Raw genomic sequence first — 15,762 nt, 5'->3', positions numbered from 1 at the left:
TTTTCCTTTTAATTTTAGAATTTTGAAGGAAGCTTGATGATCTTGCTAAAATGCTAAAAGAAAAAACATTATACATGTACACTCATTCAAGTCAATAGTAGCTTGTGGTGCATCCTGCTAGGCAATTTCAACTGTAGTTCTGCAGAGTAATCTTACATCCCACTGATACACTTGATGCAATTTAAATTCTACAAACCTCTGATCTTTTGGTAAAATTCTGGATCCTTCTATAGATTGAATCTGTCTTTCTTTAGCAGCCTACAAAAAACAATCAGGTTTAAGAATTACAAAAAATGAAGTCTCAACACAGTTGAAAAATTGAATATACAACACAATATATTCTAGGGCTAAATATTAATGACACCATGCATGAGACAGACAAAAATTTGAAACATATTTTCTATTGGATGAAATTTCCTCAAATTTTGTTGGAACATTGGTAATTAATAGTTTGACCTCTATCTTTCACAAGACACATTATTACAAAATAGCACAAACCTTTAAAATATCGTAATTTGATGTTCTAGAAACATACTCTGTAAATTTCCTCACTTTATTCTCATGTTGCCGGTGATTTTCACGAATCTGAAACATTGTAGAATAAAATAGAAATATTAACATGGAAAGGATATGAATAGATTAACACAGTTTTCCTGAATTGATTGACATCTGTGAATAAAAACCAGGAACATTACAATAAATATTGAAAAAGGGTTCCCAAATAAGATACCAGACTGTGTATGAACATATAGAATGATTATTCACCTCAGCATAAAACTCTTGTTCTTCAATAGCATCTTGATTCTGTTGAGCCTCCAATAATTCACTCTGAGTAGCAGCTACAATATTTGTTCTTTCATCCACAACTTTAAGTATGGTTTCTAAAGCTTCCTCATCAGGTGTAACAGGTTTTATTTTATCAACTTCCAGTTCACAGATAATTTCTGACCAAACCTCTCCCATTTTAAAATCCAGATATTTCTCAATGATGGTGAGAGTCACATGATCTTCAACAGTCAGGCCAGGAAGATCCATGAAGCCCAGTTTACCAAATATTGAGAAGATTTTTGCTCGTAAATTTTCAAACACCTCAACTATGGCAGGACTGGGACAATTGGCTTTAAGGGGGACAACTCCAGATTCCATTTGTCTTGAACCCATCATTGGCTTCTTTGTGTCTAAAATAATCAACAAACACTTGTAACTTTAAAGTTGAATATAGAAATAGAAATATCTTTAAAAGTTATTTTTTTTTTATAGCATTTTGTCACATCAACAGCTTTCTATGGTTATTTGTTATATATAGGCCTACCTGTAATAGCTCCATTTACATCACGACAAGCTCCAATAGATAAATCTTCATGTCTCCAGATATCACAGAATAGATGTGGTGCCGTGATATTATTTCTACCACGCCATGTTAGAATATGGTTCATTGTTTTCGGATTTTCACACAAGTCCAACAAACAGCCAATAATAACATTATACATTGTCTTTGGTACCAGCTGAAATTAAAATGAAAATGTATATAATTATGATGTTATATGTATAAGATAGATTAGGAAATGTATGTATATATATGATGTTATATGTATAAGATAATTGGAAATGTATGTATATATATGATGTTATATGTATAAGATAATTGGAAATGTATGTATATATATGATGTTATATGTATAAGATAAATTAGGAAATGTATGTATGCATGATGTTATATGTATAAGATAAATTAGAAAATGTATGTATATATATGATGTTATATGTATAAGATAAATTAGGAAATGTATGTATATATATGATGTTATATGTATAAGATAAATTAGAAAATGTATGTATATATATGATGTTATATGTATAAGATAAATTAGGAAATGTATGTATATATATGATGTTATATGTATAAGATAAATTAGGAAATGTATGTATATATATGATGTTATATGTATAAGATAGATTAGGAAATGTATGTATATATATGATGTTATATGTATAAGATAATTGGAAATGTATGTATATATATGATGTTATATGTATAAGATAGATTAGGAAATGTATGAATATATATGATGTTATATGTATAAGATAAATTAGGAAATGTATGTATATATATGAGGTTATATGTATAAGATAAATTAGAAAATGTATGTATATATATGATGTTATATGTATAAGATAAATTAGGAAATGTATGTATATATATGATGTTATATGTATAAGATAAATTAGGAAATGTATGTATATATATGATGTTATATGTATAAGATAAATTAGGAAATGTATGTATATATATGATGTTATATGTATAAGATAGATTAGGAAATGTATGTATATATATGATGTTATATGTATAAGATAAATTAGGAAATGTATGTATGCATGATGTTATATGTATAAGATAAATTAGGAAATGTATGTATATATATGATGTTATATGTATAAGATAAATTAGGAAATGTATGAATATATATGATGTTATATGTATAAGATAAATTAGGAAATGTATAGGAAATGTATGTATGCATGATGTTATATGTATAAGATAAATTAGGAAATGTATGTATATATATGATGTTATATGTATAAGATAAATTGAAAGATGTATGTATAAGATGTTTTATGCATAAGATAAATCAAAACAAAAATAGAATGGAAAAATTATAAAGTTGTACAAACCTCTAATAGATCAATAAGATGAAATACTCCACTTCTTTCTAAGAAATAATCATCTGTTAAAGTACACCCCACAATAGCACACCTAAAAATATAATGTATTAGTATATGATATATTATGTTTTTTTATATGTTATATTATCATGTACAACTATTACCAAAATATCTCATAGTTTTATAAGAAGTATGAAGAATATCATGGATAATATTTCAAGAAACATAATGCTTCATCATAAAATATATCTATTAATACGAAAAACATTACTTAAATTTATAAAAAAGAAAAGTAACCGGTTTTATTATTCAAAATGTTATTAGTATATACGATTATCATAAAAACTATCATGTATGATTACAGAATATTGTTGTGTATTTAAGAAATAGTAGGCCCTACTATAAAAAATATCATGTATTATAGAATTATCCTAAGACAAACAATATATCATTTGAATAAATATTACCATAAGAAATACCAATCATGCATTATTGTAAGATATATCATCAAAGGGATTTTATATATCAAGCATTATTATGAGAGGTATTATCAAATGAAACATCTAGTATGATTATATCACTAAATTAAGTAACAATATCAAGAGTGGAAAGCATCTTACCAAGCTGTATCAACAGCAGCTAAAAATAATTTATGATGACCTAGACCACTGTTTAATAATTTGGCATCAGTTTGTAAATAATTCATCACTACATCTACTCCATTCCTTCCAAACAATTCCTACAAAAATAAAAGTTAAAAAATTAATAATTTCATCTGGTAAACTTCCATAGAAGCAGTTTGTTTGTTTGCCACTATATTATAAAGTAATAAAATTTGTTCATACTGACAAAAGATTTAGGTGTAAAGATTTAGAGTTATGTACCTTTCTATGTATATCTCCATCACACAATGATGATAAAATAATTAATATATCTGTCTGCATCTCTATATCTATAGCTGTATACTTGGCTATAGGTACAGCAAACACTTTCTTCAATATTCCTGTAAAGGTATACATCTTTTTTGACAGCTTGTAAGATAGAACTGTAAGTGCTTAAGTAACCAGTCAAGTACTGTTAAATAAAGGCCAAAGAAGCCTTGAGGAATTTTACATTGAGGATTCTCTTCAGTCTTATGCAATATTACACAAAATTGATTAGCTCAACAAATCTGCCTCTACCTGTTCCTTGGACTTGATATACAGATGTGATATTGTCACAGTTAGGAGTTGCTCCTATCCATTTTTAAATAGCTACAATGATTACTACACATTTAAATTCATAAGATTTTATGAGAAATGAGGGCCAGGCTAATAACCTAGAATACACTTTTAGAGAGCCAATATTATAAAACTCAAATTGAACTACAATCAAACTACAATGTTGATGAATGTTCATTATCTAATCTACATACCAATAAGTTGATTAATAGCCCCCTGATCTGATAAATCTTGTAGAACCAACTCATCTTCTGTTGACACAACACTGCGCATTATCCTTAAACATTGACACATCTGAGATTTCTTATTGCCTCGTCCACCAGTACCATGGAAACTATTACCTTGTCCACTAAAATCATCTAAACAATACCAAAAAACAAACACTTTAAAATCAGTTTATTCTAGACATTGTGAGCAAATAAAATAGAATACATACAACACTGTTCTGAGAACCGAAACTTATCATATCATCAGGAGGATCCTTGCTCAATTTTGTACTATGTTTTTAACATTCAAAACTAAGCTAACTTGATTTCTGGATATATGGTTCCATTGAAAAGTAAGATAGCTTGCCAGGCAAGGTAATATACGCCCACTGGCAGTATGAAATTTTCAACCTTCAGTCATACACTTCATTTGAACTCTTTAGGGCGATACTGAATAATATTGAGTATGAGTTATTGCCCTAGTTCTTGAAAACGTGTTTAATCTTTAGCTCGTGAAAACTTTAGAAGACAAATATTCCATCTTCAGCGCGGTAATGAATAATAAAACCAAGTTTTGTCAAAATTCGCCAAGAATCATGCCTTCTAGAGCTTTTATGAGCTACAAATTGAACGAGTTTTCAAGATCAAGGGCAATAACTCATACTCAATATTTTTAGATTCTTCTGATTTTCAATAGGGTTCATCCTTGGGTGATAACCAACACTCAAGCCAAATTTCATTAAAATCCGTCAAGAATTGTCCCTTCTAGAGTGTTTACAAGCTAAAATTTGAACGCGTTTTCAAGAACAAGGGCAATAACTCATACTAAATATTTTTCAATTTTTCTGTTTTTCAATACGGTTTATCCATTGGTGATAACCAACACTCAAGCCAAGTTTTGTCAAAATCCGTTAAGAATTGTGCCTTCTAGAGTGTTTACGAACTAAAAATTGAACGCGATTTCAAGAACAAGGGCAATAACTGATACTTAATATTTTTCAATTTTTCTGATTTTCGATAGGGTTTATCCTTGGGTGATTATAAACACTCACACCAAGTTTGTCAAAATCCATCAATAATTTTGCCTTCTAGAGTGTTCACAAGCTAAAATTGAACGCGTTTTCAAGAACAAGGGCAATAACTCATGCTAAATATTTTTCAATTTTTCTGATTTTCGATAGGGTTTATCCTTGGGCGATAACGAATACTCATACCAAGTTTCATCAAAATCCGTCATGAATTGCACCTTCTAGAGTGTTTACGAGCGTTACAAGAGCAAGGACAATAACTCATAGTAAATATTTTTCGATTCGTCATATTTTCAATAGGGTTCATCCTTGGGTGATTACAAACAACCATACCAAGTTTTGTCGAAATCAGTCAAGAACTGTGCCTTGTAGAGTGTTTACGAGCAATTGTGGACGGACAGACCGACCGACGGAAAGAGTTGACGGCAATATACGCCCCCCATTTCATGTGTATGTATAAAAATGGCTGACAATCTTTATCTAAATAAAAGTGATTAATGACATTACCTGATTGTATACACCATTCTAATAATAGTAACAATCTGGTATTGCCCTGACATAACATATAGTCTTCTATCATAACTGGACATAGTGTTATTAGACTACTCATAGCGTGTAATTGTAACTCTTCAAACTGAGCTGGTGTCCATTCTCTAGGTCCACTAGATTTCTCATTTCCACGAACAAAAGAAAATAATGCCAATAATAGATGACCATCAGACATTATCTAAAATTATAATATATCAATTAAAAAGAATAGGCCAACATCTACAAGCAAATTAATCAAAAAATGTAAACTATTTTACTAAGTAATTATTTTACAATCTTGAAACAGATTTAATCTATGATCAATAAGTATAACAAATTTATTGACATATATCATAAACAGTTAAGTAGAAGTAAAAATCCTGAGGGAAAAACTTATATTACGTTAAATTTGACTTACGGGTATCATAGTACTATCAGCTGACATCTTAACTAATACATTCATTAATAATTTCTTTAATTCAAAATCTTCCTGGTTGGTCATTAACTTTAGATGTTTGACTAAAATATTGTGACTTTTTACTGAAAATAAAATGGCAATTAGAAAATCATGAATCTGAAAACACCAGCATCAGAATTATTTCAACCTTGAGGGGGGCTTGCACACATGGATTCGTTTGCCTAACTGACGACATACAAATCACTATGGACTATCTCACTGCCACTTAAAAGTTAATACATTAATATGTAATACTATGTAAACACTAGAAACAGTTTCAATAATCATCATTTTACAAGAATATGTCAAAATTAAAGGCATACCTTCTTGAAATGTACCAAATAAAACCAGCTGTCTGGCAAAACCACATTCTACAAAGGGTGACTCTGGACATTTGGTAACAACAAGAGTTGCTATGGTTAATAAATCATTTCTTAACTGTCTATCATAATGACTATATCCCATAGTTAGTTGATAAACAAACCCATCTCGCAATTGACTGAAAATTAAAATATGCTTTAAAATAAAGTATATATTTTTCTCAATTGGGCTTACAAAGACTGTCAATGCTTTGCAGTGTTAAATGAGAGCCATTTTGCCAGGCTTTAGGTGACTCTTTCAAAATATCAAGGCCATAGCACGCAGGCCTTCATTGTCCCAAATGAAAAGATTCCTTTGCAAAGTTAGCCCTAATGACCAGGGCCCCGTTCCACTAACATTCTTATGCTTAAATTTTGCGTAAGTTTATCTTACGAAAGACAAAAGAACAAAATTTTCCGTTTCACTAAGAAACTTACACAAAAAAGTTTGACTGTCGTAAGTTGACGTAACTAATGTAATGTCCATAGCAACGTCAAAGTCAAAATGGCAAAACACCTGTTGTTCGGACTGCGTAGGCCGAGAGAAAGAGTTTTTCATCCGAGGATGAATAATTTGATACGTTTGGATGATGTGGATTTTAAGAAACGTTATCGGTTAACCAAAGATGTCGCGAAAACGTTGGTTGATGATTTTCGAGAAGATCTCTCTAAATCTGGAAGATCACGCGCAGTTTCGCCAGAAATACAAGTGAGCTAAACATTAATTTTTATGATCTTCTAAGCCTTATTTATAAGTGATACAAGTCTGTGATAATGATTTTTATCATTCTTGGCAAGCTTGATGTGAGCTGATAGTCTCTTTTATAAAAGACACCACTGGAAATAAGTTTTTTTACTTTTGCAGGCCATCCTAAGATATAAGGCTTCCGAACTGAATCTAGTCTTTTTCAGAACATTAGCCTAATCATTTAAAGTTTAATGCTCATGATAATTGTCAATTATTTCTGTGTCTCTCCACCCCTAATCAATAAGTGGGCTGAAACTACTAAACTAGTATAGAAAGTAAGAAAAATTCGGATGGCATTCGGTGATAATTTACATTATACATATAACTACATAATCTAGACTAGGCCAGTGGCAGAAGTGGCTCCGACAGCTGACACTGCCGAAGCCACCTTCTCCCATTCCTTGACTTTTTCATGATAAGAGATCCCGTACTTCTTCACCACCTCGTCAACCAAAATTTCAACTTCTAAAGAAGTGAAATTCGGGTTACTAGGTTGTGAAGAAGTAACACCGCCACAAGGTAGGCCTACTCCGTTGTAGGACGCCATTTTGTAGTCTGCTAATGCTATCACAAATCATGTGACGCGAGACACGACCTCATGTACGAAACGTCCTCAAATTATCTTACGAAAGAAAGATCGTAAGTCCTTTAGTGAAACAGGCGTAAGTTTTTGCGTAAGATTAACTTACGAAAAAATATTTTGCGTAAACTTATGCACTTTAGTGGAACGGGGCCCAGCAAACCAACAATTGATTTCATTTTATGGTTGGTTTGAACTGTTTTAATTGAAATATAGAATAAGAAACTTACCTTATACATTGTACATTATTCAACTGAGCAGCCAAATTAGCTACATCTCCATTTTCTAATAAATTCCACAAGATTTCTACTGATTGGAATAATAGGTGTCCAGTAGGATCAGCATCCATTAATCTTGAACATATTCTCATAGCACCTTCTGCTAATAATATCTGATTACAATTCTTCTCTAAAATATTTAAATCAAAATCTATTCTCAAATGCGGTCACCTTAATGAGAAACCCACTTTAGTCTTAACCATAGTTCACAACAAAGCTTTTGAGGTTTGTTGACATCATTATCAGTTTCAATGTTTTTCCTCCAATTGTTCTCATTCTGCTGAACACAAATTTGTCATAAACTATGAGAGCTGCCTGACAGTGGCCTGGTCAAAGCTGAGATGTTATGGCCCTGACCCAAGATAATTTTTCACTAACCTGAATCTTTGGAGAATGTTTGTAAAACATCTAAAACTAATAATCTTACTTCATAATCATTTTCCATCAACGCCAGAGACTACAAACGATGCAAAGGTCATTTTGATTTGAAATCTCATACATCAATTAACACATCAGCTCAGAATTATTTTTATATACAATAACAATTTGAAATCTAGCGTTTGTTCTAAAACAGATAGTCTATGTTATAGATACCTTCAATTTTATCAGCTTAAATCAATATTACTCAAAGCACTGATAAAAAAACCAAAGAATTGTTGAATTAAATCATGTTCACATAGAAGCCTGTAAAAAAAAGCTCACCTTGATTAAAGTTTCAGACACGTCACTATTTTCTATCACTTTACGATTATATTCTTTACTGGTAGATTTAAATTCTAAAAATAAATCAAACATTTCAGATAGCCGCTTATTTCAGGTATTATTTTCCCTAAGCTGATATATAAATTGTAATAATACATAATACTTTAATAAATATATTCCAGATTTTCCAATCCACATATGCTGATAAAGGTAATAGAATAACAATAACAAGTCCAACAGTTTCAGATTAATAATTTTGTCTACATCTAGACATCCTTTAAAGATGCATTCCCTTATTTTCATTTATGGAAATGAAAATGCTAATATGTATATGAATAGAGAGTAAAGGCGTTCTAATGACTTGGAAAAATACCAGTTTGTCTCACATGTCCAAAATTAAGAAGAGAAGAGAAATACCAGCAGAATTCCAATGAGTGGCCAATCAAGAAATGTCAAAAATTCTTTTTTTTTTTTGTTATCCAAACTGTACATACATGGACATTTATGATTGGTTAAAACTCTTAATTATGTAATTAATTCATTAGTAAAAGATTTCAGTGTGCAGAGGATTTAAATGTGTTAACTTATTGTCTTCATGCATTTAAAAAACAAAGCTTTCTTACTTTGGACTTTTTGTATTTTTTGTTCTGCTGTATGAAATGTTATTAATGTTGAACAAATCTGTTTTCTTACTTCATTACTGGGTACCCTCATTAAATAACCTGTAATAATAAACAGTCATCACATCATTACTAGGTACCCTCATTAAATAACCTGTAATAATAAACAGTCATCACATCATTACTGTGTTCCCTCATTAAATAACCTGTAATAATAAACAGTCATCACATCATTACTGTGTACCCTCATTAAATAACCTGTAATAATAAACAGTCATCACATCATTACTGTGTACCCTCATTAAATAACCTGTAATAATAAACAGTCATCACATCATTACTGTGTACCCTCATTAAATAACCCGTAATAATAAACAGTCATCACATCATTACTGAGTACCCTCATCAAATAACCTGTAATAATAAACAGTCATCACATCATTACTGTGTACCCTCATTAAATAACCTGTAATAATAAACAGTCATCACATCATTACTGTGTACCCTCATTAAATAACCCGTAATAATAAACAGTCATCACATCATTACTGAGTACCCTCATCAAATAACCTGTAATAATAAACAGTCATCACATCATTACTGGGTACCCTCATTAAATAACCTGTAATAATAAACAGTCATCACATCATTACTGAGTACCCTCATCAAATAACCTGTAATAATAAACAGTCATCACATCATTACTGAGTACCTTCATTAAATAACCTGTAATAATAAACAGTCATCACATCATTACTGTGTACCCTCATCAAATAACCTGTAATAATAAACAGTCATCACATCATTACTGAGTACCCTCATTAAATAACCTGTAATAATAAACAGTCATCACATCATTACTGAGTACCTGGATACAGCTTATGTTGCAATATTTTTACTCCTTTTAACTAGCAGACCTACAAATGATATTGAAGAAAAACAAATACTATATTTTATCTCTTCAAAATACAGTAAATAAAACTTACCAAGTTGAGAAATAGATTCTATAACAATCTGTTGATATACTATTTCATCTGAGGTTTTCTCTTTTAAATAAGGTAAACTACAGATTTTAATTATTTCTATTAGTGGTTCTTCATACATAGGATGTAGTTCAACACGATCAGCACAGATATTCAGTAATTTATAAACTAATACTAAATCTTTCATTGGCTGGTATAACAGTTAAGAACATTTTATTTGAAGATGTAAAACGATACACTATTTATTAATCAAACCATACATTCCACATCATAAACATCTTCTTAATAAGCTTATCTATTTATCATCATATAGACAACTGTTATAGTCAATATTTTTTCATAGAAAATGAAAATGTGAATAAGTGAATATTGTGTTGTACCCGTAGCACAAAATCAATCAATCTAGGGTTTATCATTCATAGAACATAAAACATTGACTTGATCATTAAAAATTAAAACTTCATTGGTACAGTTATTGGTAGGTAACCTCTCATGATAAAAAGAATGCTGGTGATTCATGATTTGAAAAAGGATACAAAGCCATGTTGATAATGGCGGATTAATCTTTGTAAAGAATTTTGATGTCTGTCATACAACATAGCCTGAAAAATGAAAGACAAAAGAAAATTAGTGAAATTGTGTGTTTAGAAGAATTGCCTTGAAACCATAGCTTATCTCTTATTTCATTAAATATGTTATAAGACTTCTTTAAAATTTCTCATACTTACTGAATGGGGATCTGTGAGTAGTTTGATAACTCGACCCAAATTAACTGGCTGCATTTTTGAGCCCTGAAAAACATTTATAGAACAATCAACATAATTACAAAAATTGATAATAAAGTGTTGAATTCAGAGGTATGGCTACAGTAGTGGTACAAAAAAAATGATCAGAGCAATTCTTTACTAAAAGGGATTGTGAAGAGGTTTTTTAAAATTGTGCATCAGAGACAGTGTCACTGAATCAATTTAGACTCTTCTAATTTTCAATCAGACCTTTATGGTTCCTGCTATAACACTGAAATCAAGTGCTTGTAGACGTTACTAATCGCAAAGGGCCTTATGTGATTAGTGAAGTCATCAAACTAAACACTTAGTTTTAGTGGAAATTGCAGGAACCACAGATGTCTGATCGAAAATCAGAATGGTGCAAAAAGTTAGAAAACCTTTTCACAATGCCCTAGTAATGAATCTTTAAAGCTAAATGTGCCTGTATGATCTTCTATATGATCTTTTATACAACAATAAGAGCCACTTTATGTGAGCCTTCTATTACTCTTGGGCCTAGTTTAGACATGACAATTAAATGATTTACATGTAAACTTTGAATCGACGGTTACAAATTTTTTTACTGACTCTATTACTTGTAATTTAGTAAATAATATAAACACACAGACAAGTTTTTCTTTCAATTACAGCTGAAATATGTTTTACCTGAAGTAGGCCAATATCATCATCAGTTATAATGTGAGTAACCAGAGGAATTCTTGGTTTTTCAACAGAAATAGTGGTTTGGCCTCTTGATAATGCTTCTGGCTTCGCTTCTACCGCCGCCATTATCAAAGTTTATTGACAACAGCCGTGAAGATATTTGTATTTTACTTATTCATGAACACTAAAAGAAAATATAATTGTAGATTACGTCAATTTTCTCCAAAACCTATAAAACTGTTTTTCAATTAATGTTTTGGTCGGCCATCTTGTTTATGTTGCCACTTCCGTTACTATGAAAATCACATGACTTTCTGACCACATGATTGTCACGTGGTAATTTTTCTGGAAAATTGTACATTCACACTTGCTGAACATAGTTCTATGATGCAGAAGTCAGAGGGAGAAAGATCATAGAGTCATAGATCTTTCTTTGTTGGTTAATTCTGAACATTGAAAAAATAACTCAACGTTTTTCTTTCTAATCGGTAAATCTAGCAATATTTTCAAGTGTAGCCTATGCCTTATTCATTATATCGCCAGTTTATATGATACGGTTGCCTAAGGATATGAAGTAATAAGAAGAAAATGTCATCAATCAACCTCCGACATGACAGAACATATATTTTATATTGTAACAATAAGTAGAGGATGTATTCTCGATCTCAAACAATCGAAGCATTGTACCAACCGATTATATCCCGTGGCGTTTTTTATGGAAAATATTTTTCATTCAACATTTCCTTATGGTTATTTTATTAATAAACACTACATCAACTGATGTAAATAAATTTACCCTTTTTTCATTGCAATATGATACACTACGTTATTACTAACATGAAATAGCATATTCTGCTACAATCTCTGTCAAATAGCAGTCCGGACCACGGAATCTCTTTAAAAGCCACTTTGTTATTATTATAGTCTGTTGTTTCTATTACTCCTTTCAGGATCTCCCACCTGGAGATTGTTCAAAAGCGCCTTGTTACCCTCCTTGTTCTATTGTTAAATAGGCCTAGTATTACTAATTGGAAGAATATTCTAAATGGTAAGCCTATTGTTAAAGTTTTGTGTTTGTTTATGCTTCTTCGTGAAAATCAAATAATGATTCTTGTTTTGTAAGATATAGGTATATCGTTGAACCTAGGTTCTCAGTAATGTGACGAGTCTATCCCGGCTCGGTGGTGTCTTTTTTCCTCCGACACCCTTCGACAGTCATTTTGAGACTTGACACTCTCGAATTGAGAAATACGTGTTCATGACATTTGTTATCATACGATAGTTATAGTCAAAAAAATTCATATTGAAAAATGACAAAACATTTTTTTGTTTTGTTTCATCATAGGCTACCTGATAAGAACACTTTTTTGGCAGACAGCGTCATGAACAAATATTTTTCAATATCAAGTCTCAAAATGAACTGTCGAAGGATGTCGGAGGATTAATGACACAGGTCCCTCAGGCTATTGTCTGTATACAAAATGTCCCACCCTCAATTATAAATATTACAATATACACTGACAATGATGTATTGATGAAATAGGTTGTTTTTAAACTATTCTAATCAATCATTGAAAAATCGTAAATATGTCGTTGTTTTTTCTTAGTGCAGATGGTTGCACTCTGTCAGATGTGGTATGCAGGATCTCAAAATAAACTTTGGGGATTCAAACATTTGTTACAGGTACCTTGAAGACAACTAATTAATCAATTGTCTATATGTTTAGTTCTTGTTGAGGTCTAACCTACCTTACATAATTTCGAGTTCCGGGGTATCTTATAATAGGCTAATATAATGTGCCATAACCAAAACTTAGAATCACCTCAATTCTCGATACACGATCGATTTGATTTTTCTTTGATGTTATTTTGGGCTAATGTAGTGGGGTTCTTTCGCCTTTTTTTCATTTTTTTCCGAAAAATAAATACATGTACTGCTATCATAGTATTGTTTTATACTCCAGAAACTGTGGAATCAACCACCATTGATATGACCATGACGTCATATGGTCGATTAAAGCCTATTTCTGACATTTAGGGTTAATGGGGTGGATATTTTAAAGGCGATTTCAAACTTTCGTCTAGAGCTCTATGTTTATTTATTCAATTGTTTACTAATAAATGAGTTTTATTAACCCCAATGACCGTATCACTGGTATATTAACCCTTTCCTCGTGAAACAAGCTCAGCATTTACAACCCATCATTAGCATTTTGACTTTGAATTGTAGATTTAAATTCGAACCATAAAACTTTACGATCATTGAAATTCAAGGCTTGCGGAGGATAATGGTGTTGTAAGGGACACCTGGGTTAGATGGTGGGATTCTTAGCCGTAGCAGCTGAACTCCATTTCACTTTATTAACATGTTCAACGTTTTGGTCTCATAGAAATAAATTAATATAATAAGAAAATGTATAAGACAAAATATCACCGATTCCTATGACCGTATTTCCTAGTGATGATTGACTAATGACCTAACATTGAACTTACAGTATGACTCAAGGTCACGAAGCATCAGATTCTTAACATCGATACCAAAAAATTCCCATCATGGTAAATATCATACGATGGTAATTCGGTAGTTAATTTGAATACCATATGGTCACGTCTTTATAGATTGGGCACAGCTAAAATTTTGTACATTCTCTAGGTGTCAATAGATGCATGCATTGACTCATTGAAATTGAAATCTTTCAATAGCTTGCACCCTCGACTGTCTGATGTATTTTGTCCATCACAATAGCTCGGTCCTTAATCCTATAGAGAGATTAAGATGTTGAGGGTTGAGAGAGAAGGAAGTCATTATTCAGTGACAACCTTCACTGTATTAAACTTTATTGACAATTTCACGAGGTGCAGAGATGCGCGGGGTGAATTTTCAGCTAGGGGAAGCAGAACGGATAATTACATATACTTAAAGATGGGTTTCCCTATTTTTTTAGTGTCAAATTAAGCAAACTATTTGATTAATTGGTGTTTCTAATGAATTATCATGTATTTTTAATCATATCATTATGATCGCATTGCATATAATTAAGAGTTTTAACAAATCATAAATGTCCATTTAATTACAGTCGGGATAAAAAAAAAAAAAATTTTTTGACCTTTCTTGATAGGTCACTTATTGGAATTCTGCTGATAATTCTCTTCTAATTTAGCTAATCATGAATTAATAATGGACATGTGAGACAAACCGGTATTCTTGGAACCCATCTTTAACTGATACCAAAGCTGTTTACAATTTGTGCTGTGGTGATATAACCTTATTTTGAATATGTAGGGCCCAAGGAACTAAAAGATTTATCAAAACCCCAGAACTCAACTAATATCCGAGGTAGCAAGGTGTTCATTCATTATGAGTTGCCGGTAGATATCGTTATTAAACTCGCTGTCATGCAACCTTTAACGATAACGAATTTAAAATCGAGATCCGCCCAGAACAATAAATTTACAACAGATATTTGTCATTGTCAACCTAAACCGTCATCATCTCGTCACGCTTCGTGGATTTTCTTTTTAACCACGAGGTACTGGATGCTAATCATGCAGTATTTTTACACCTGTCACAGGTAAAACAAGTCAAATTTAACAGATTTCTTAAAAATTGTGAAATTTATGTGAAAGTACGAAAGGAAATACCAGCTTCTCTAAACGGACAGAATATACCCGATAAAGAAATTTGGATGATTTGAAGGATAACCGTTATTTTCTGTAAACTTCATTGATTATTTTGAAAGAGGATTTTGAGTATAAAGTTGTTTGAAATTCATAAACTGAGATAGAAAAACAAACGTACATGTACTCAAAAACCTCGGATGTAAAAATTGTTGGATTTAATCGTGCAAAAACGGACATTTATTCACCTATTATACAGTAAAAGTGACAACAAAAACCTAGGTGTATATTAAAACTAATTCAAACGAAAATAATCAAGTAAAATACCACTGGGAGGA

General features: G+C 31.3%; 1 protein-coding gene across 1 annotated transcript; it reads right to left on the bottom strand.

Moving 5' to 3' along the window:
- Positions 1-480: 480 nt before the first annotated feature.
- On the bottom strand, positions 481-10,975 carry LOTGIDRAFT_223522 (hypothetical protein; the record flags this gene model as incomplete). The annotated part of the gene is made up of 16 exons (XM_009068982.1): positions 481-585; positions 766-1,178; positions 1,313-1,505; positions 2,677-2,758; positions 3,288-3,406; positions 3,552-3,670; positions 4,082-4,246; positions 5,629-5,848; positions 6,068-6,189; positions 6,430-6,605; positions 8,024-8,201; positions 8,450-8,528; positions 8,774-8,847; positions 9,397-9,495; positions 10,380-10,566; positions 10,913-10,975. The coding sequence occupies 16 exons, from the start codon at positions 10,973-10,975 to the stop codon at positions 481-483; spliced, it is 2,394 nt and encodes a 797-aa protein (XP_009067230.1).
- Between the last annotated feature and the right edge of the window lie 4,787 nt (positions 10,976-15,762).

The sequence above is a fragment of the Lottia gigantea genome, assembly GCF_000327385.1.
Source record: "Lottia gigantea unplaced genomic scaffold LOTGIsca_97, whole genome shotgun sequence".
NCBI classification, from domain to species: Eukaryota; Metazoa; Mollusca; class Gastropoda; family Lottiidae; genus Lottia; species Lottia gigantea.
Note: the sequence above shows the minus strand (reverse complement) of the source record. Positions and strands in the feature narration are given on the sequence as shown.